Genomic DNA, 22,959 nt, shown 5'->3' with positions numbered 1-22,959 from the left:
CTGTATACGCTATACAGTATTATTATCCAGATGACGATCGCCGATCTAAACTAAATTCATAGGCCGTTGATAGTTTGGAGGTCGTCTTATAGGACAAATATATGCTAAAACTATAAAACTTTGACGAAAATTTATACCTCGTCTTATCTGCGGAAATATACGGTATTAATGTTTACCATTATTATTATAAAGTATGGTCTACATATGACTATATAAAATAAAAATATTAAAATTTACTCACATAGGATGCTTCATAACTTCTATCACATTAGATAATGGAGAATTAAGATTCAGCCATTTTGATTCTTCATTTCTGGAAAAAATTGTTAGATATATAAAAAAATATTTGTGATCATAATTTGTTTTTTTCCTATTTATTAATTTTAAACAGTCAATGATAATATTTTATTTTATTGATATTCAAGATAAATAACAAAAACCTTGTAACTGTTTTAAAGTTATACATGTATATTGTAAAATAATAAATTTGAAATTATTAAATTTGGATTCTTCATACTAAAATAAATAAAACTTCATTATAACTTTGTATAGTATTTTAAGTTAATTTTTTACATATGCTTTCTAATTCATTAATTTTTTATAAACTTTTTGATTTGTGCTGAAGAAGTCATTTGGAAATCTTATTTAGTTGGAGGAAGAAGAGAAGACATTTTTGTTTAGTACACATTGGAGTCTTTAATTTAAACTTCTTTAAAGAAGCAAAATCATGAAAACAAAATGATAACCATATTTTTCATATTAGGATTTTTTTTTGGGAATGATAAATTCTTAATTTAACATCTCTGAAAACATTTGGCTTTAAATGAGAAGAGTATACGTGTATTTACTTGAACTTTAGTATCCTTTTAGTTTAACTAAAATAATTATCAGATGTTTATAATTATTTCAGAACAAAACATTCATGTTTTGGTCATATCTATAGTCTAATACCATAACATTGTTTTATTTTATCATTTAAGGAAATGTGAGATCGGGAAGTTAATAATCCAAAATTCTACATTATTTCCACTTCTGTTATATAAAAGCTTAGACAACAAAATTCCTTAGCTAAAAAAATATGAGACCCCTGACCATCAGCAATCTTCCACTAACTGTCAACAAGCCATTGTTCCCTCGCTGCATGCACTCAACTTGCACGATAATTTATGGTTAGCATCCGAATTCGTCATTTTGTTTTGAATCCCGAGAATACCTATAACCCTATTCGCAATCCGCTATCGATCACGTGACAGATTTTCCCATCGAAAAACTATAAAAGATGCTTCCTTCCCCCCTCGGGGAGTCTCTGATCTTCTCCTTAACTAAGTGCACAACTCCAACGTCTGAAATCCTGTGTTTCTAAGTCCCCTCTTCGGATAATTGACGCTCCACCTCGCTTCTGCCATCAGGAAGATATATTGTGACCTATTGCCCCTTTTGAGTCACCATTCCAACCTAGGAAATTCACTGGGATCCATTTCTTACAGAATTTTTCGAAGAGGTATGAACAGATTTGTAAACTCTCTCTCTTGATACCCCCTTTTCACATATATGAGGGTAGAAGTATAGTTTTATTCGTTTCGATTTTAATAAATCTTGTTTTGTTATAAAATGGTGTTTTTACTTGACTGTCGGCCACACCTTATCGTCGGCCCCGCTGACCTCCTCCACTTGCGTAACGCATAACATGCCATCAACGTAACAGCCATTCTTGACAAGTGAGCGGGTCCACGATCTGTTACCGGAAGGGGAGATACGACTTCCTCTTACCTCCCCCCGGGATCTCACAGAAAAATTCTGATTCAGTGCATTTTGCATTAAATCTTCAGGTTTAAAACATCTATTTCTAATTGATATACATCTAATAACCATTTCTACAAAAGTTATTTATTGAAATCTGATATTAAAACAGGTTTTTCATCTATTTAAACAAAAACTTCATCATGCTTAGCAATATAACTATTATTATTATTATTGTTAAAAAAAAAATGCTATATAGTTCAAAATATTTGAATTTAGTTTTTTCAATTAAATGTTTCATTTACTTAAGTGTTCAATCTGATGATTAACACTTCATAAGATTGAATACTTGAACTTGGGTAAAGAACGTAACAAATTTGAATAAATTGCAAACAAAATAAAAATTCTTTCGATATTTGAAAAAGTTTAAAGAAAAACAGAACAATTTATTATTATTTTTATACAATGTTTTATATATTACCATATGTTAAATATGATCATTCTAATAAATCATATAAAAAATTAATCTTGGTAAAACCAAGATATCAGATATATAAGGGATAATACTAATTAATACCTTTGGTTTTTTACCTAAACTCTTCTGGAATGCAGTGCAGTGAGAAGCATAGAAAGCAGCTTACAAAATAATCACAAAGTAATAAGGAAAAAAAAAAAAAGATATAGAATATAAAATTTGTCATAGTAATGGTAGTAATTACTGCAAAACTATTAAGACCATACATCAAAGAAAATAATGCCAAGCTGATTATAACTAGACCATTGTGATAAATGATTGAATCAAGAATGAAAAGGTATTAAAATAAAGATCAAAAGGATGATAAATACAGAATTCCTGTTGAATTAGATGCTGTGCTGCATGAGATAACATGTGGTGATCTTTGTTTCTGATTGACACAGTAAAAAAGTGTGCGCAGATACTAAACAAGAAACACAAGAAAGTGAAACATGCTCTTTGTGTCAATGGTCGTAGCTAGTTATTTTGTTGGGCTGCAATTTGAAAAAAACTGTAGACCTATAAATTCCCACCGTCATCTGTTTGTGTGCCCGTCTGTCTGTCTTTCCTTAATCGTGAGAACAGAGTTAGATAGATGAAAGATGAGACCAGATATGGAAACCTTAGGTGCAGGATGCCCCAATTAATTATATATGAACTTCCAATGCAAACTGGAAGTCACATTATTTCAATTCAAAAATTTCCCCCGAAAGGTGTTAGATAGATGACCGGCACAACTCTATTTTTAAAGCAAAAGTATGCTGTACAGGGGAAAAGACACTACTAATTTGAGGTGGAGAGCATATATTTTAAAAGTAAATAAATTATTATTTTTAAAATTGCTTTATTGTACCCGAAACAAATTCAGTTACGTGCAAAACAAATATGCCAAAGAGAAGCAAAACTGAATTTTATTTATATGTAGAGAAGTTTATTAGCTATTGTATAATAATATCTAATTGACTTACATATCATCACTAATTCCTGTGTTTGATTCTTGAGTTATTTCTAGGGAAGAACTAGAACCAGCCAGCTAATTAAAGCAAAAAGAAAGAAAATGTAATTTTTTGAAAATACTTATAAAATAATTAAAGTAAATATAATCTACTTTAGCATCAGCTTCAGCAGCAGGAGAAATTCTTCCACTTCCAGAAAGATCTATCCTGATTCTTTCTATTGCTTTTGATCCAGAACGAGATCTCGGTCGATCGTGTACTCTGTTACTGCCTACTCGTTCACGAAAAGAATTTCCCAGGCCTTGACCACTAATATTACTCTGAGAAGGTAAAGTATGACCAAGACTAAATCTACGTTTTTCTGAACTATGCGGCAACTGAAAATTAAATAAAATTTATTATAACTTCTATAAGAAATCAATACTTATTTAGTAAAATACAGTAAATGAGGTTTAAATATCAAAAATATTTACAAATATTTTTGATATTTAAATCTTATCGGCACACATTAAAACTATATTTTTAAGCGTAATAAAATAAAATATAACTTTACTTTAAATTTACTTTGCAGACAAACAAGTGATTTAAATTAAAATTTGCTTTGATTAGAATCAACTATTTTTGCAACAATAAACAAATAGCAAAATAATTAGGTAAATTCACAGACAGACCCTTTAAAGAAAACTTATTTCTCTGTAGATATCCAATATATTTTGGAGAATTTTGTCTTCATTATTCAAATAAATTCAAATTTTATAATATATTAAAATTAAGTGCAGAATTTAACGTGTTCCAGCAAGAATGTTAACTTTTCGGTAACACACTCGTCCAAATATATATCAATGGTTTTGTTCCAGTCTTACGCCCGAAAATGTATTCTTGACCTAAATGCAGATACTAAACCTAAATACGGGCGGGGAAAAATGTTTGTTCAGTGTGCTTAATCATGTTTCAGAATTTTTTTCATAAAATAAATTATGGCAATATATTCTATGCAGGTAAGATTATTTTTATAATATGAGATTATAATTAAACTATGGAGCAATATTCTATGCTCTATATTTCACTTTTACGAGGTTGCAGGAAATCCCGAATTATAACATTTTGGACGGTCCACATTTCTTCTTAACAGGCGGAAATGGATTGTTGAATGAAGATCCGACCGAACTAAAATCAACCCAGTCAAAATGAGTATCCGAACATCCTCGTAGAAGGTTTGATGTAAAGTTCAAGCTCATATACAGAGAAAAATAACAATAGCATGGCTGCCCACATGCTTGGCAGCTTTGGGAAAAACATGTGTTTGGAGAACAACAAAGTCTATAATGGAACAGTTTCATCAGACACAGAAATTGCTTTGTGGGCCTAAATCCAGTTGCTTCAAAGAGGTTGACCAATTGGTAGTTGAGTTTGTGATTTGTCCACAAATAAGACTGATACTTTGTATTCGCTGTCAATTTGTAGTATATTAGGGAGAAACTTCTTTTTAGAAAGAAATTACAATGACTTATATTTGATTACCAAATTTATCTAAATCTAAGTTAAAATGTAAGGTAATTATGTTAAGTTTTAATATGAATGACTTGCCTCACATTAAAGTTAAATAATAAAAGGTAAAAGAGACAAATCATTTTGTAACATTTATAATCATTGTAACATTAACATTTTAAACATTTTTTTTTATGAATTACAGTATAAGAAACTTAGTGTATTCACTTTCTGGTTTGCCTTGGATAATCATGGTTCTACTGTATGTGACTTTTATGACAAACAAAAAAATTATCATCTATTAATCAGTTTTAAAAAAAATTAAATGTTTGCGTACTTTTGAGCTGAATTAAATCATCATCGAGAATGTACAGGGTGGTTATAATTAAAGTTGCCCTACTCAGACCTATATAGAGTCCATTCTTGTTGACGTATTTTGATAAAACTTGGTATATATGTTACATGGACAATGGGGAAAAGGAAAATGCAAAAAAATAATTAGTTCAAATTTCTACCACTAGGTGAAAAACGGCGCACGAAGAACAAGAAACACAAAATGGAAACACGCAAAAGGTTTTTATTCGCGACATTTGTTCAATGTGCAATCCATTTGTATCAATCACATGTTCAGAGCACCTTACACTGTGTTCAATAATAGCCCGATAGGTTTCTCGAGAAATTGCAGCAATATGACGTTGTATGCTTGCTTTCAATTCAGGCAGAGTCCGTATGGTTGTGGGGATATCTGAAAGATCGTGTCTATAGAGGAGACATATGAATTGAATCTCCGCCTGAATTAAAAGCAAGCATAAGATGCCATATTGCTGCAATTTCTCAAGAAACGTATCGGACTATTGTTGAACACGCTGTAAGGCGCTTTGAACATGCGATTGATGCAAATGGCTTGCACATTAAACAAATGTTGTAAATAGAAACCTTTTGTATGTTTCCATTTTGTGTTTCTTGTTTTTCGTGCACCATTTTTTCACCTAGTGGTAGAAATTTGAACTAATTAATTTTTTTGCATTTTCCTTTTCCCCGTGATCCATATAACGTATATACCAAGTTTCATCAGAATACGTCAATGAGAACGGACTCTATATGGGTCTGAGTAAGGCAACTTTAATTATAACCACCCTGTATAAGAATAGTTTTTGTTTGATTTTTATGTTTATGCTTCTGTATCAACAGAATTATTCTTGCTCATCCTGATGATGGTGATGATCAGATGAGCTTGAAAGTATTTAAATGTTTATCATTATTATTTTTTGTTTTGCAAATTTTATGCTCTACTAAAATATTTTTTTATGTATCAGTGACACAAAAAACCTTACACACGTTGTTTGTGCTTATTAGTTTTATTGCTAGAAACAACGTGTGTAAGGTTTTTCGAGTCATTGATTTTAAATAGTTCTAGCTTTGAGTGCAGAGTTTATGTATCAGTTTACATATTTTAGAGATCTAATAAAAATTAAAACTAACTATGATTAAATAAATAAAATATGAATATTTTATATTTAAAAATCTCCAAATTAGCTCAATAAATATTATATTTATGTAATAAAGAATTATATAAAATTATAGCCTTTATTAAATTCATAATTAACTTTGAAAATTTTTTAAGAAAGTAATTAATTAAAACTTTAACAAATTAATATTGTCAATGGTTCTATTTATTTATTTTGAAATGTTATTCTACCGTTATTATTTCAAAAAGTGTATCAAATATCAGAATCAAAATTATTTGTGTTATTTATCCTTTAATAATTATTCACAAATAATTCTGAAGCATTGAGAAGTTTCTTCTTTTCTAATGAGTACAGAAAATACTAAACACAAAAATTTTTTAATTTAACTTAAAAAAAATCTAATGTTCTAGCACTTTTGGGCCATAACATTTGTCACCAAGAACTCCTTTTCAAAGTTCTGTTGTCATGGAGGAAAAGAGAATGAGAGAATGACACATCTCTATGGATATGTTGATATCACTTTTACATCATATTAATGTTAAAAACATATTTTTTTATTCATAGTGTTGAGGTCTCTCGTAGGGATGTCACACATTTGGTATCAATGAAAGCACTATGATATAAAAACAAAACATTTTTAGACTTGACAATACATCATTACGATTTGGAGTGTGTCGCAAGTTTTCTGCCCCACTAACTGTTTCTAACAGGAAATTGGTGATTGTCTAAAAAGATTTTTTAGAAACGACTGTGTCTTCTAATTTACCGAAAAAATTTACCATCCGACGAAAAATTTAGAAAACTATATTTCTTGGATTATCTGATTGTTAATTAAGAATCTGTATTAAGATGATATTTGTTGCATCCAAATGAAAATGTTTATTCAGAATATAAATTTAAATTCAATTTGAACAGTCACAAATACTTTTTGACTAGAAAATATGATATTAAAGAATTAGATATTCTAAGAAAGAAAGAAAAAAGTTTACATATTAATTAACGATACTTTTGCTCGGGGGTCTCCAAACCTTTTCTGAGAAGGGCCGTGAGAGTAAAAAACAAGTCTAGAGACAGGTATGAAAGATATAGTCAAAGATCAATATTAATTTTTAATATTTGTTTTATTTAACATAATTAAACAATAATGGACATAAACCTATGTAATACATCCACAAGAGCCGAATTATCGGGCTAGAGTTGGCTATAATAAATAAATAATTAATAAGACAATTTGTCACTAGAGCTTGGCGTTAGGCGCCATCTCTTACTAAACTTAAATATTATAATTAAATTAAATAAATAATTTGAATAATTTGGAACTGGAGGAAAAGAAATCGGCCCGAAGCGGGACTCGAACCCGCAACTTCTGCTATCCGTGCAGACACGTTACCAGTTACGCTACCCGGACCTTCAGTCCGATCGCCTCTTCCAGTATATATAAGCTAACACGACGACCATCGACGGTCATTACAATGCCAGCTGGGGACACATCAAGTGCCCATGGCCGGTTGAGTGCCTTGGGAGGACGTGGGCACTTGATGTGTCCCCAGCCGGCATTGTAATGACCGTCAATGGTCGTCGTGTTAGCTTATATATACTGGAGGAGGCGATCGGACTGAAGGTCCGGGTAGCGTAACTGGTAACGTGTCTGCACGGATAGCAGAAGTTGCGGGTTCGAGTCCCGCTTCGGGCCGATTTCTTTTCCTCCAGTTCCAAATTATTCAAATTATTTATTTAATTTAATTATAATTATTAAGTTTAGTAAGAGATGGCGCCTAACGCCAAGCTCTAGTGACAAATTGTCTTATTAATTATTTATTTATTATAGCCAACTCTAGCCCGATAATTCGGCTCTTGTGGATGTATAGCTTTGTAACGGGTTAGTCATTATTTATTTAAACCTATGTAAAATTTGCAAATGGTTTTTGAAAGATTATTGTCAAAATTGAAGTTAAATTTTGTGGTACCCAATATTAAAATCTCCTTTAAATATTCGAGCTGTCCATAAATTACATAATGTATATAGGGGTGAATATACAAGGAGTTGGGATGTTTACAAGAACATTTCATAATAATAGAATGGATTCACAGAACAAAGGTAGAATGATTCATTTTTGTTACTTAAGTATTGCATAAAAAAATTACTGGTTACGTTACTGCTTTGTGTGTTATATATTAATAAAATAATGCAACATTCAGTAGCCTGTGTATTATTGATTAAGGATATTGTTATATAATTTTGGGTGCCGGTTATGTGTGACAGCTTTATGGAGCATTACAGGAAGGTTGGATATTAGTTGAAAAGTACAAAAATAGCATTAAGTAATTTATAAATGGTCCATTTATTGGGTGGTCTTTGAAAATGAAATATAGAAATTCAATATTTTGAATTTCTATATTTCATTTTCAAAGAGGTTTGTTCACAAAGATACAACATTTAGAAGAAAAATTAGAAATTATTACCAGGGAAAACTTCTTCAGATTTTTAAGATTTTCTTTTGGCAGAAATTTCTAAAATTTAACAAATTTTCAAATTCCTTTCTTTAAATAGGTTCTTATAAAAAATCATTGAGCAAGTTTTATTAAACTTCCTTTCAAAAGTTTAAAAATTTTAAATGTTAATAAAACACATGCAGGGCCATATTTGGCCTGCAATCATAGGTTGAAGACCCCTGCTTTAGATTATCATAGTATTAACATATATATAACTTATATATATATATATAAATGAGGATGTTTGTTTGTTCACTATACATTCCTAGGTTGTTTGACCAATTGCTACAAAACTTGGCAGTTATGTCAACATACTTTTAACTTAGATAATGTTGTACACGTCACCCCAAAATATTGATTGAATTTCTATATATCAATTCATTTCTGTCTACATTTGAGTGTTGGATTTATATGTAGTGCCATCTATTAGCAAAAAAATTTTATTCACTTAATTACTGCGACAATGATATAGCACAAAGCAGATGTGTGATATCATTACTGTGATGAGCAGCACATAGCACTCACCTGCATGGAATCAAAAGTGTTACACTGTAAAAACTATATAAGTATTTACTTTTCTATATCTAACAGCTCAGGTTCTCTCATTTCTGAACAGTACTTTCTTAATTCTAATAAGTGCCCTCCAGTAGTCAAGTGGATAAAACCACCAAACACCAGTAGTCAGTCATGGGTTCGCGCATGGCCAAAGGGATGGCAATGTGGAGTTTTCCAAGTTTTTTTCACTTAGTAACACCTAAACAGGGGCCAGTTTCCCATAAAAGTCCTCTTGGGAGGCATTCCTCTCAGCAAATAGTCCATGTGTTCTGTTGCTGTAACAAAATAAACTGAACTAATTCTAATTATTTTTCTATAAACTCACTATTTACTGCGACATATTTCCCATGTAGTTTATAGATATTCTGATAATGTTCTTAAAATAGATTTACGATGTACATTTTTGAAATTTGTGATTAATAGTGCCAGGCATTGTATACAAGATATGCTGTACATGCAGTGATAAAGTATATTATATCAGAGAAACCGAAAGAGTATTAGAGAAGAGGTTAAAGGAAAATGCAGCATTAATCTGGTTAAAAAATACCTAGTTACCTTGGTTTATACATTGTACTAAAAATTAGAATATACGGTAGTGCTTCGCGGCTATTATGTATTATTATTTTGTTATCATTATCTTTGTTTATTTTTCGTTTATGTTGTATCACGTGTATGTTTTTATACAGGTCCTTTTCTGTTTCCTTCCTCGGTACCACCAGTTCTCTGCTGGCTGGGCATATGATTTGGTGATTGGCCCAAGGTGAGATCATGTGGGACAGAGTGACGTCGATTAGTGAGGGATATAAAAACGTGTGTAACCCATGTGAGAGGACTTTTTCTCCTTCAGATTTTTTTCGGTGTGTTGGCGACTGGAAGACGTAGCAGATTGTTAGAAATAGGACAAGGCATAGGAGAATCAACCATCCTAAGATTGAGGAAGTTACAGTGCCAAAAAATAATCTGTTTCCATCAAGGGAATTACGTGAAGGGAAGAAGGGATCGCCTTCTAAGAAAGAAGAGGACTAACTATAGTGTCACAGTAATCAACAATTTTTGTGTTACAAGGGAAAGTTCGTATATTTTATTGTATACTCTATTCCCGAACTTTTACTTGTAGTTACCTTTTGTCATCGGGTTCGTACTGCTTGTCGGGTAAAGGAGGGCCTCGCATTAGAAAGGAAAATTAGGAGGGGAAAGAACAAATAGAATTAAGATTGCAACGCGATCAGACTACAAGACTGAGTTGTGTATTATTATTTAATCATGTATTTGTCCCCAATAAACCTTTGTTTGTCTAACCATACACTTGCACTGACTATTATTATTAATTTTTTTTTTTTTTGTTTTCATTCCTTTTCATTCAACCACGCAGACCACGTGCTGTGCGGAGTTCACAATGCTAATTATTAATTGTACAAAGATTTTATTTTTAAAACATAGTATATATTTATGGAAATTTAAAGAACATTTCACAATCAAAAATAATGAATAACTTAATTAATTTGAATAATAGAATATTGGTGAATGATATATGGAGTGATGCCATATATAGGAATAATAAAAGTAGCGTTATATGATGTGGGATGATGATAACTTGATAACTTTACATCAATCACGGTTACAAAGAAAAATCAAAATTATTGCAGAGTACACCCATTTATTTAGTTTTTAAATTTTTTGTGTTTTACTAACTGTAAAATTAAAATACTTTTTATTATCTGTAGACCAAGGAGGGATTGATACAAATTCTGATAAGAAATGCATATACATAAAGATCTATAAATTAAAATTGTCTTCTGAGTGGTTCTTGACCTCTGATGAATGTCAGATTAGAAAGACATAACAAATTTATTTTTGTAACCATCACAAAGGGGTTTGTAGGCAAACCTGCCTACAAACCCCTTTGTGGTGGTTACAAAAATGATTAATAGTCATTCACCATTCTTTCTTTCAGGAAGATGTCAATGACTACTTTTAGTCAAGTTAACTTCAACCCCCTTCTGCAACAGTACCTTCTGTCTATAGACAAGTGAGATATGTGGTGAATTTTCCATGATTAGTGATAAAACTGAGTTGCATGATAACCAGGATTGTTTCTGCTATTGTCCCAATTAAGGGTTTAAATTATATATTAATTTATTTGGTTTCCGTTCTTTGAGATTGTATAGTGTTGTATAGTGTTGTTCTTTATATAATGTTGTATAGTGGCATTTGAATAGGAAAATTACATAATACAAGATTACTGGTAAGCACAAAATATGTTTCAATGGGTTTTCAAGGGTGCCATTTAAATATTTGGTCCATTTTTCGCAAACTTTGATTTGTCGGCAAATTACCATTTGATATTTGGCTGTGAATGGTACAGTATGTTAGAGTTAACATTAGAAGAATATATGATAAAAATTTACAATATATTTCCTAAGCTATCTATTTGACCAAAGAAATTGTGTCATTTTGTACCATCTGAGTATCATCAAAACATGACAATGGTAAGCTAAAATAACCAAACTCTTTCTATGGTTTTCATTTTGATGTTCGTTGCTTTTATTTTTTACCCAGACAATGCCAGGTTTGTCTCCTATTATATTAATATATATCTTGTCTTCCAAATACAGGTTCCAAAATTACATTTCCAATCCAAATTATAATGGCCAGATTGCCAAGGATTTAGGTAAAGGCATTAACTGACTGCTCTGAACGACCTAAGTTTAAATCTGAGTTGATATTTAGAAATTTTCATTTAGACATATCGTATCCGATTCCTCACTATCTGGCAACCCAATTGTAGTGCTGATCAGACTCCACAAAAAATATCCTCTTAATTTTGGTAAGGTAGAAAGAGTAGAAAAAAATTATGACCGTTTGAACATTAAGTCTGCATCATAAATAAAACATTTTTCTTTCGTGAGTTTGGATAGAGTGGTTCTATCATTTTTAATTGTTATATTTAAATTTGTTAAGATTCTTTCAAAATTAGTATACATTTATACATGTTATAATTAGATAAAATGATGCTTTCAACATGCAGAAACTCATTAATATAAGAGAACTTACCTATTAACTTTTCCAATGACCAGCATGTATGCAAGATTAATTAAAGCCAAGATAAAAAAGTCTGCATTAATTATATAAATATACTTAAAAGAATATTGTCTAGTAAAATTTTAAAATAATATAGATTACTTTCTGCAAGAATTGTATGCAACCTGAAAGGAACTGCATTAATCATTAAATATAATTTTTAAATTACCAGAACAAATAATATACAATTATAGAAATAGCAAATAAGCTTAAAATAGCTATAAATTATAGTAATATAAACAATATTGTTTTCACTATAAGAAATTTATTAAAGATTTCTAATCATTTTCATACATTTAAATGTATAAATTCTGTTATAAGTATTATGAATACAATATAAATAATATAATTTTATATTTAATTAAAAATTTAATTATTTATTTATATTTTTAATTTAAAACATTTTAATATAAATTAGGAATATCTGCAAAAAATTCTTAAAAAATATGCCTAGATTATAACAAATAGAATAATAAAGTGTTCAACTAATTGTAAATTACTACTGCTTAAATCAATAATATTCTGGAATTAAAAATTACGAATGGATTTGTCACAATAGAAAAGGACAAATGGAAAAATTTAATAAAATATCAAATATACTTTTTTTTTATATAAATCTTATTAAAAAACAAGTTAAAATAAATGCTATATTTTCTTTAATTTTATTTAAATCCAAAATATTGAGCTAAAATCATTTCATTATTTCATTCATAAAGCTATTTCATTATGTTAAAAATATGTCTAAGTAAAATGTATTCTTTATATATTAATTAATATCCAAAACGTAATTACTATATGTATACACAACATAACACAAACTTCTGTAAAATTTATAATAATTCAAATTTATTTAAAAAACTTATATACATTATATATATATATATTTTTTTATTTTAGACTTTTACTTTTAAAAATAATAAACTAAATACAATACTAATTGATGTAATGTTTCATTTTAACAAAAATTTTATATTAAAAATTCCTTAACAAATTCAAAATAATTTTTGTTAAAATTCATCTATATAAATATAAAATAATAAAACAGAATATATTCTCTCTTATGATAAAAATGAAACATTTCAATATGCTTAACAAAGCGCAATAAGTAACAAAACTAAACTTTCATATCAGTCTATTCAAAATTAAAAACTTAAATGTAAAGTGTATAGATAGAATAAAATAATAACGATGATGATTACTACAATAAATTAACAATAATTATATAAGAAATCTCGAATCTTCCAGTTGATGCTTTATTGAATGTAAGACATCCGATATAAAAAAAAATTTCTAATATCAAACAAAACAGCTGGATTCCTTTATTGGGCTATTAAAGCTAAATAATTATTAATAAAATTGGTTGAAAGTAGGCTTTCTTGTTAAATTTTAATAATTACAAATAATTATTCATTATTGTTCATTAGGTCTCTCACCTATATGTTCATACTTAAAGTTTTGAGGTATGTTCTTTTTGATTGTGCATAACTCGTGTGTACTTCTTGTGTTGATTATAGATATCGACTATTAACTTCTGTATTTAGAACAACAAAATTGTAGATGCATTGATGTATTATAAATGCAGTTTTATTGTATGTATAAAGTAGTTTACTGATATTTACAAAATTAAAGGAACCCGACTGTGTTGTCGTGACAGATGTACGGGAGCTGTGTCTGTAAATACTACAATAATCATTGTACAACCTCTATTGTCACCTGTTAATCCATTACCTGCTGTTTGTAGGTACGTGATTTATTTTGAGGTATGTCCCTTCTAGTTATGAAATAATTTGTATGTTTAGCTCACGTTTATATATGTAAAGTTTCTTATGTTTCTTTGTACATGCTTTTATGTTTAGTTAGCTGAGGAAGGGCAAACACCCGAAACGCATCTGTAAATGGCGTACTAACTGAATAAAAGATGGAAAACTAGCCAAGTGTTGAATGAAAGTCACTTCATCGTGCCATTATACCATAACACAAATTACAACACGGTTTCAATAGAATCAACGAATTACAAATAAATCAATTCAATTTATATTTAGAATTCTCTGGAGGAAAAGATTAACCTGAACTTTTAACTCCTGCTTACTGGACATTCTGAGCCTATTTTTCTTCTAGAATGCATCTGCCCAGTAAGCAGGAGTTACAAGTTCAAGTCCCTCTCCAGGTTGATCTTTTCCTCCAGAAAATTCTAAATATAAATTAAATTGATTTATTTATAATTGTTAAAATTTAACAACCTAATAACTTACCATCAACCAATTTACTTAAATGATTATTTAGCATTAATAGCTTGATATAGGAATCCAGCTGATATTTGAGGTAATTATCAGACTGACTAAATTTGTTATAAAAAGTTTCTAATTTTATACTGAGTTCCATTTTCTTAAAGCTTTTCATTTCCATTTGATTGACAGTTTCTCATTCATCTTGATGAATGTCATCACAAATGCTGGGATAATGATGAATTCCCAATATACATTATGCTTTTTTTTTTTTATAGTTTTTGTTTATCTTCAATAATTGTGGACCACTAACTAGCCTTCATTTCTGATGAACTTAATACAAGTATATGAATCATCTATGCAATAAAGTTATCTGTTTATTCAACCATCTCATTTATTTTTCTTTCAATCATTAAACTCGACAGTTCTTTCTTCTATGGAGAGCCAATTATCATAACCAGAAATATTGATGTAGAAACTGCAGATTTTTGTCTGATTTAATATTGAATCTTATTTAGACAGTCAAATTTATATTGGATGTTTTATACCTTGGCCCATAAATTTGATCCTTATTGACTGATCTACTTCAAACTAACCAATTAAATAACACTAAAATACTGCAAAAACCACATTTACCTATCAGTCCATGATTTTAAGTTAATATTAAATTCCAATTACATTAAAAAACACTAACAATATAACTAATAGATATGTTTGTAAGCAATAATGCAACAATCATATTATCCATATTAGGAATTGTATATGAACTACATTTTTTTTAATATAGAATAATGAAAATGCTGCATAGTGCTTTGCTACTATGGTTATTTTAATTGTATTAATTTTTTAAAATTATGTAATCGCGTTCCATTGATTAAAGAAAATATTGTATCGGGTTTTATTGTTACATGTAACATAATGTTGTACATTCCATATCACCTTTTTGGGATCACAGCAGTCGTGCTGTGAACTGGTTAAGAGAAGGTCACGTGAGAGGAACAAGTTCCCAGATGGCAAGAGTTATGAAAGTGCATGTCCCGCATGGCAGAGGACCTTTTTTTTTTCTTTGGATTTGTCTTCAGACTGGACTGGACTTTCAAGCCCCCACCCGAACTGAAAGGTGAGAGAAGGTCATCGTGATGATATGACAGAAGTGATAAGACATTGGACTGCTATGTGGAAAGGACAATCCAAATCCATAGAATAGGATTTTCATCCAGACTGATGAGTAATTTTCATAAGAACATACTTAAGAATCAGGTTTACTCATTCAGACATTTATTTCATCGATTCTGATTTTTATTTTTTTGTTCATTGAACCACGTGTTGGCTAACAGAGTATCTGATTCAGCTAAGTGATTGTTCTAAGATGATGTAACAACCTGGTGTACCAACTTGTAAATAATCGTATATATATTAGGAATAATTGCGTTGTAGTGTGGCCGTCAGCCATATCTTAGTTTTATATAGTTTGTAAGTTCTTTATTTCTTTTCTATTTTCTTCTATCGTTTCTAATTTCTTACTTCCTTTCCATTGTCTCCAAGCAAGTTATATGTAAACCGTTACTGCTTGAGGGGGGATTACTAAGAACCGAAGAGTTGAACAAAGGAAGAGGAGATTAAGACTTCCCTGAATTTGGGGAAATAGACAAAAGGAAGGAAGAGCCCAAGGTAATGTGAGAGACGAGTAGTAGTCACTTTTTGGCTGGACCTTGGAGGGAACAGATGTCATGAGCAGTGCTCCAGACTCGAGAGAAAGTGGAAGAAAGGGGACTACAGCCGGGAGAGAGAACCTGCCAAGACGAGAGAAAGAAAGAGGTACGAGGGTCTATAGGACAGTGGGAGAATTGAAGATCCTAGACATCGAACTGCTGGTTCAGTAGAGACAGAGAGGAGATCACGATTGTGAAAGCACAAATCATTAAGGATATCAACTAGATGACTTGGACCTGGGTACTTTCTATCTGCCTTTCTATCTTTCCTTTACTTTCCTAAGTCTATCTGTTTCCTTTCCTTATTAGTTTTAAGATAGCTATAAGATTAGTTTTAAGTTAGTCATTAAGGTTTTTTTTTGTCTTGTGTTACGCACGCATGTATTATATACTTGTAAAATAATAGGAGGTGACCCACTTCCCTGTGTAGATATTAAAGTGAAAATCTGTCGAGTTGGGATCTGTGTAATAAAAGAACCGTGTTAGGAGAGAATTAAAAGAATATTCATCATGTGCAATTTTGTTTCTGTGTTGTTATTTGTAATGTTTACTCATGGACGTACAAATATCTCTTTCCAAACAACCACACTAGTAGTAGTATTAGTAAATGACTTGGAATTACCTATGTAATTAGTGGATAAGATCAAGATAACTGTATAAGCAATAAGAACATTGTTTGAGAATTGAGCTGATTTGTCATGTTTTTATTAATATTGAATTTGGTTCCATCAATATGTTTCTTTTGTTTTGTAAAGTCCTCAACTCACTAGCCCACAAATAGACCAGATATATTTCGATACAAGTCATTACAGCTGTAATAATACTGCAATACTAAAGTAATACTAAATAATACTAAAGTAATACTGCATACTTTATATTGCAGTATTACTGAATAAAGGCAGAACAATAATGAAAATAAATAAGCAAGAAGTTGAAGCTTTTAAAATGAACTATTAAGAATAAGCTCATACTATTGTACTGAAATTTTGAGATTAAAACAAAACTCACAAACTGCACAGTAGCATTAGACCAGATACAATGTCACTGAAACAAATGAAAGCAGATGCTTGGAACAAATATGCTCTTACTTCCCACTTTTAACATACATATTTACAAATGTGCTTCAAATTTGTAAAACTGGGATTAAGTGATTCAAATATGAGGTGCACTGAAGATAATCATCTGTTGTAACAGGAATTTGGATACAACAAATTTAGATATCAGAGTATAGCTATTCCATATGAGTATGGAATAGCTATTTGCAGAGTATCATCTTCAATATCTTTCAAAAGAGAATAAGATAATGTAGAATATAATCTCATTCTCTATTCTTCCTTTTGTTTTTCCAAGCAAATGAAATAAAATACTAATGAATTTAAATAATACAATCACATCTTTTGTATATTTCCAGCATTAACTTTACACACTGAACAAATGTTTTCAACCCAATTCACAGGTGTGCCTCAGGTTAGATGCCATCCAAAAATAAAGGAGTTATGTCGCATTCTAAAGTGAAATAATTCAAAGACTTCATAATGTTATTTTAATCTTCATATTAAATTGGTTTAAATTGGCCTGAAAATGTTTGTTTGGTGTATAAAGTTAATGCTGGAAACATATGAAAAAAAATGTTTGTATAAGTTAATCAAAAGTTCCAGCTTTAAGAAGACAGTTGAATTGGACTAATGAATTTAAAATTTATTGATATACCTTATGTTAATAAATATTTTATATATGCTAATGTATTGTTTTATATCAAAACAACAAATATAACAATTTAACTTATTAGAATGATTGTGAAATCTGGAAGTTAAGAACCTAAATTTCTAAATTATTTCACTCCTGTTATACAACGGCTTAATCAACAACATTCTGTAACCGAGAAAATGTTGACCCTTGACTGGCAACAATCGTCCCCTAACTGTCAATAAGCCATTGTTCCCTCGCAGCAGGTAGATCAACTTGCACGATAATTTACAGTTAGCGTCCGAATTCGTCGTTTGTTTTGAATCCCAGAAACACCTATGGCCCTAATTGTAATCCACTGTCGATCACGTGACCGATTTTCTCATCAAGAATCTATAAAAGACGCTTCCTTCCCCCCAAGGGGCTCTCCGATCGTCTCTCCATTACGAAGTGCACTGCGCTGTCGACCGAACCCGAAAGTTTCAAAATTTCTAAGTTTGTAAGTGCCATTGTCCAGTCTACGACTCCATTCACCGGACTCCGTCTATTACGGAATTTATAGAGGTATGAACGAATATTTGTAAACTCTCTCTCTCCGCCCCCCCTTTTTGTATATGAGGGTAAAAGTGTAGTTTTGTTCGTTTCAATTTTAATAAATCTTGTTTTGTTATAAAATGGTGTCTTTCATGACTGTCGGCTTTGCCTTATCGTCGACCCCATCCTTCCTCCTCCTCCACTCGTGTAACGCGTAACGTGCCGTCAACATAACAGCCATCCTTGGGTGTTAGTCACCAGAAAGGGAGGTACGATTCCCTCTTACCTCCCCGGGATCTCACAATGATAGTTGTTTCACAATTAAATTTTGTGTGTGTCAAGATATTTTAATAACAATGTTTATTCATATTCTATAAATAATAATATATAATAATAAGTTAAAAATTTCTCTATCTTAATGGTATAATAAATTAATAATATAAATAAATATTAAATTACAGTTCTGCAAAAATGATGTAAATTGCATATAATTTCAAAAATATTGAAAATAAAATTGGAAATTTCTTCTTAAGTTTTAAGGATAACTAAAAATTAATTAATTATTGTTATATAATTAACAACGGTAAAAATAAGATTATAAAAATAACAAAGCATTTTACAATCATATAATAATAAACTTTTTAAGTTTATAATTGCATTGTTGACAAAAAATTTTAATACAAATAAAATTCATTTTTCTGAAATACAATTCAATTATATGAGTACAATAAAATATTGTAATAATATGTATAACAAACAGAAAAATAATTATTGTTATTAATAAAAACAGAAAATTACCTTTTTTCGTGTATTTGGATGTCTACGTATTCTATTTAAATTTTCAAGAAGTTTTAGAAAACCCTCTCTTTGTTGAATTTTTTCTTCTTGGGTAATATCATTGTATATATCACAGTGTGTATCACCTTCTATAATTTGTCTTGTAGCTGACTGGACACCAGGTAGAATTAACAACCGAAGTCGCCAAAATTTCAAAGACTAAAAGAATCAAATTCTCTTGAACCACTTGAAAATTTTAAAAAGAAATTTCATCAAAATATTCAAATATATAAATAGACTTTTCTTAGCATAACACAAATTAGCTTAAACTTTAAAAACAAAGGTTTTCAGTAGAATATTTGTTTATGATTAGTATCATCAAATAAGATTTTATTTAAAACATTTTTGTTCTTCGGGCATTTAAGAAAATTTTTTTAAGATATCTGAAGAAAATACAGTTTCTACTAAAAATATATTTATATTTTAAATCATTCTAAATTAAAGTTTTTGTATAATATAATATATGTCGAAGAAATAAGATCTTTTTTGTTTAAAATGAATTCAGTTTTTATTTGATTGATGACTGAAATAAATGAATATGCATAATTCATTTCATAGAACTGTTATTTGAAACTGTAACAGTAATATAAATGTAAATGTTAATATAAATTAATATTTATAATTTAGTTTATTCTTAATTAAAAATAAAATGTGAACAAAACTATTATTAACAAGATAAATATTTATATATATAATAAAAACTTTTTTTTAATCTTTTTTTATATTTCTCAATCTTTTACTACCATATAATTGATATTTGTAAGAGGTTATCACACATTAAAACTTTCATATAGTTAATTTATTACATAAATATTCATAACTTTATTCTGACCCACCTAAAATGTATTTTTGCTTAAAATAATAACAATATGGCCCTCATTGGTTAGGTACTTATTGGTCAGATACAACATGTCTACAGATATAATACTATAACATTTATACTGAACTAACGAATGTAATAAATGACTGTCAACCAGCTGCACTTCATTATAACTGATGACATAATCAAATTTTTAAAATACAATCAACAATTTCATAGTAATACAAACTTGTTAATACACTTTATCAAAGAAGATAAATAAAATATAAAATTCCCTGTACATTCTTATTGTTATTACATGCAATTGCTGTCTAAATGTTACATATACCTTTTTCATTTCCCAAACAGTCAACATTTACACTCTTACTTATGTGTTGCATTTTGTATGCCATATCTTACCAATTGTGTAATAATAAAATTTATTTAATAATACCAATTATAAAATAAATTTTTATATACCTTATTTAATCCTTAATATATTCTCAGTTTCATAACGAAAAGTTTCATATATTCTCAAGTGCCTAATGTTGCTAAACTGTTTAGGTTTATAATCCACCTTCCTAATTAATGTAAAGAATTAAAACTCCTTTGTATTTAAACTATTTTGCAATTATAGACAAAATATTCATATAAATTACCTTATTTAAGTACAGTGCATATTTATGTTGTTATACATGACAATTACTTTTCTCCAATACTGTTAACTACTAATCTGCACTTCTTAACATTGTTATTTAATATTTAAATATTTGCAACATCTGTCATTTATTCCTATACCTTCATTCTCATTAATAAGTTTATGTTTTATTTTCTCTAACTATTCTTATGTGCACATGTAATTTCTTTTTAATTAATTTTATCATGTTTTTATCAATTTCACAGTCTATCTACTACAATGCCTATTTACCACTGAAGTTTGTTTATTATACTGTTTGTGTGTTCTTGTAATCTAATCCTCAAGAGATGCTTAGTTTAGATGCATATACAGTAGAGCATCGATTATCCGACTTAATTGGGGACTGGGGTTGGTCGGATAACTGAAAAGTCAGATAACCGAAAAGTATGAAAAAATACATTATTAGTATAGTGTATTAGGCCTGGTTTAAATACTAGCCTCCCTTTCATGGTCGAGCCAGTGCTGCCAGCTAAAACATGCAAAAATTTAACAAAAATAATATTAAAGTAGCCAAGACATAACCAAATACTGTAGCGCCACATCACTAGCGGACATTTGAATTTGCCGACTAGAATGCGGTCGGTTAATCGGGAGTCGGATAATCGATGCTCTACTGTATATGTATATGTATGTATATATATATATATATAATGTATGTAGGGAAACTTTGTACACTACACCACTTTGTTCTAAATTATTATTTATTGCTAGATAAATCTTTTCCCCTTCTCCTTTCAATCTTTGATTGAAGAGTATTTATATGTTCTGGTAATAATTCAATGGTAATAATATTTTTTTCATTTTCATTTTTTTTTAAATGAAAATAAAATATGATATGACAATTTTTTCAAGTCATATGCATTTTAGCTGGGTCAGAACAGTCATGAATATTTATCCAATAAATTAGCTTTATGAAAGTTTCAATTACTGATAACCCCCTCATAAATATCTATTACAGTCAAACCTGTCTATAATGGAATCTGTATATAGTGAAAACCTGTTATTAACAGACAATTTCTTTGGTCTCTTAAATTTTTTGCAAAAATTAATGTAAATTAACCTATATATAGCAGAACCTGTCTAACACAGAAACAGAAAAGAAAACTGGTATCTGTATCCAATTTAACACAAATTTAAACAAGAAGTTTACAAGACTAGCAAGTATAAATCATAAAAAAGTCAAAAAATACACATATGCAATACAGAATAGCAAAATATGACTACTGTATTACAGTAATTTTATTGTGATTTGAATGAAAAGTTTTTGCCCTTATTTTTATTAACCACTGTTTTTACTTAACATAGATATGTGATGTAATTATAAGTTGTGAAATTTAACACATTATTCCTGATGTGAGATTGTATTCTTTGTTTTGAAGCTTATTTTAAAGTTTTTTACATCACATTTCATTTAAATAAAATCAAGTCAAAATGTCTGCAGATAAAATGCACATCAGGCATATTATACATGCTTTTTAAGTTTTGTGAAGGATATCACAGTATACAAACAGTAAAAAAATTCTTGTACTGTGTATGTGGAAAATGTTTCTAAACTCAGAATATGTCAAATGTGATTTTGAAAGTTTTCTTTAGAAAATTTTGAACTAAAGGTTACAAAATGTATGGACCCCAAAAGCTGTTGAAAAGAAATTGTGGAAAGAAATTGTTAAAGATTGACAAAAAATAACAACTTGTAAATTTGCAACAAATCTCAGTGTGTCACACACATATTGTTGAAACACTTCATCCACTTGAAATGGTTGTGAAACATGCTGATGATTGTGTTCAGCACAGTTTCTTTTTTTTCACTTATGAATAAAACAAACTGAATTGAGTATAATTTTATCTGATGAAGGTAAGCAGCTGTAAGATTTTTTCTTTTATTTTATTTTTTAACTGGCTACTCATTTTATCTTAGAGAACTTTTTACAGATGAATGACAAAATTGAAGTTAAAATAAAAATATTTGTTATTAACCAAAAATTTGTTCTAGCAGGTGATGAGTGCTCGATAAAGTACAGAGGTACTACTGTATTTGGTTTACATGATTTTGATATACACTACACACATCAAGGAATTTATTAATCTCATTAATCAAGCAATACCTACAGTAGGTAACCTGTATATAGCAAAAATCTGTCTACTAGAGAAGAGATGTTTCGTCCCTTGGGGT

At 29.6% G+C, this 22,959-nt stretch overlaps 1 protein-coding gene across 2 annotated transcripts in view; it reads right to left on the bottom strand.

Moving 5' to 3' along the window:
- Iml1 (GATOR complex protein Iml1) overlaps positions 1 to 22,959 on the bottom strand; it is an 82,069-nt gene that overhangs the window by 8,932 nt on the left and 50,178 nt on the right. Inside the window, exons 26-29 of one of the 2 annotated variants that reach the window (XM_067276224.1) lie at positions 19,252 to 19,449; positions 3,363 to 3,587; positions 3,223 to 3,287; positions 242 to 313 (exon numbers count right to left, since the gene is read on the bottom strand). In XM_067276224.1, the coding sequence (XP_067132325.1) occupies positions 242 to 313; positions 3,223 to 3,287; positions 3,363 to 3,587; positions 19,252 to 19,449 (560 nt within the window). The remainder of the gene's footprint in view (positions 1 to 241; positions 314 to 3,222; positions 3,288 to 3,362; positions 3,588 to 19,251; positions 19,450 to 22,959) is intronic. The other variant, XM_067276226.1, reaches the window with a different exon arrangement.

The sequence above is a fragment of the Centruroides vittatus genome, unplaced genomic scaffold (genome assembly GCF_030686945.1).
Source record: "Centruroides vittatus isolate TY-2023 unplaced genomic scaffold, ASM3068694v2 contig_680, whole genome shotgun sequence".
Taxonomy (NCBI): domain Eukaryota; kingdom Metazoa; phylum Arthropoda; class Arachnida; order Scorpiones; family Buthidae; genus Centruroides; species Centruroides vittatus.
The sequence above is the reverse complement of the archived record's forward strand: the minus strand, read 5'-3'. Positions and strand labels throughout refer to the sequence as shown.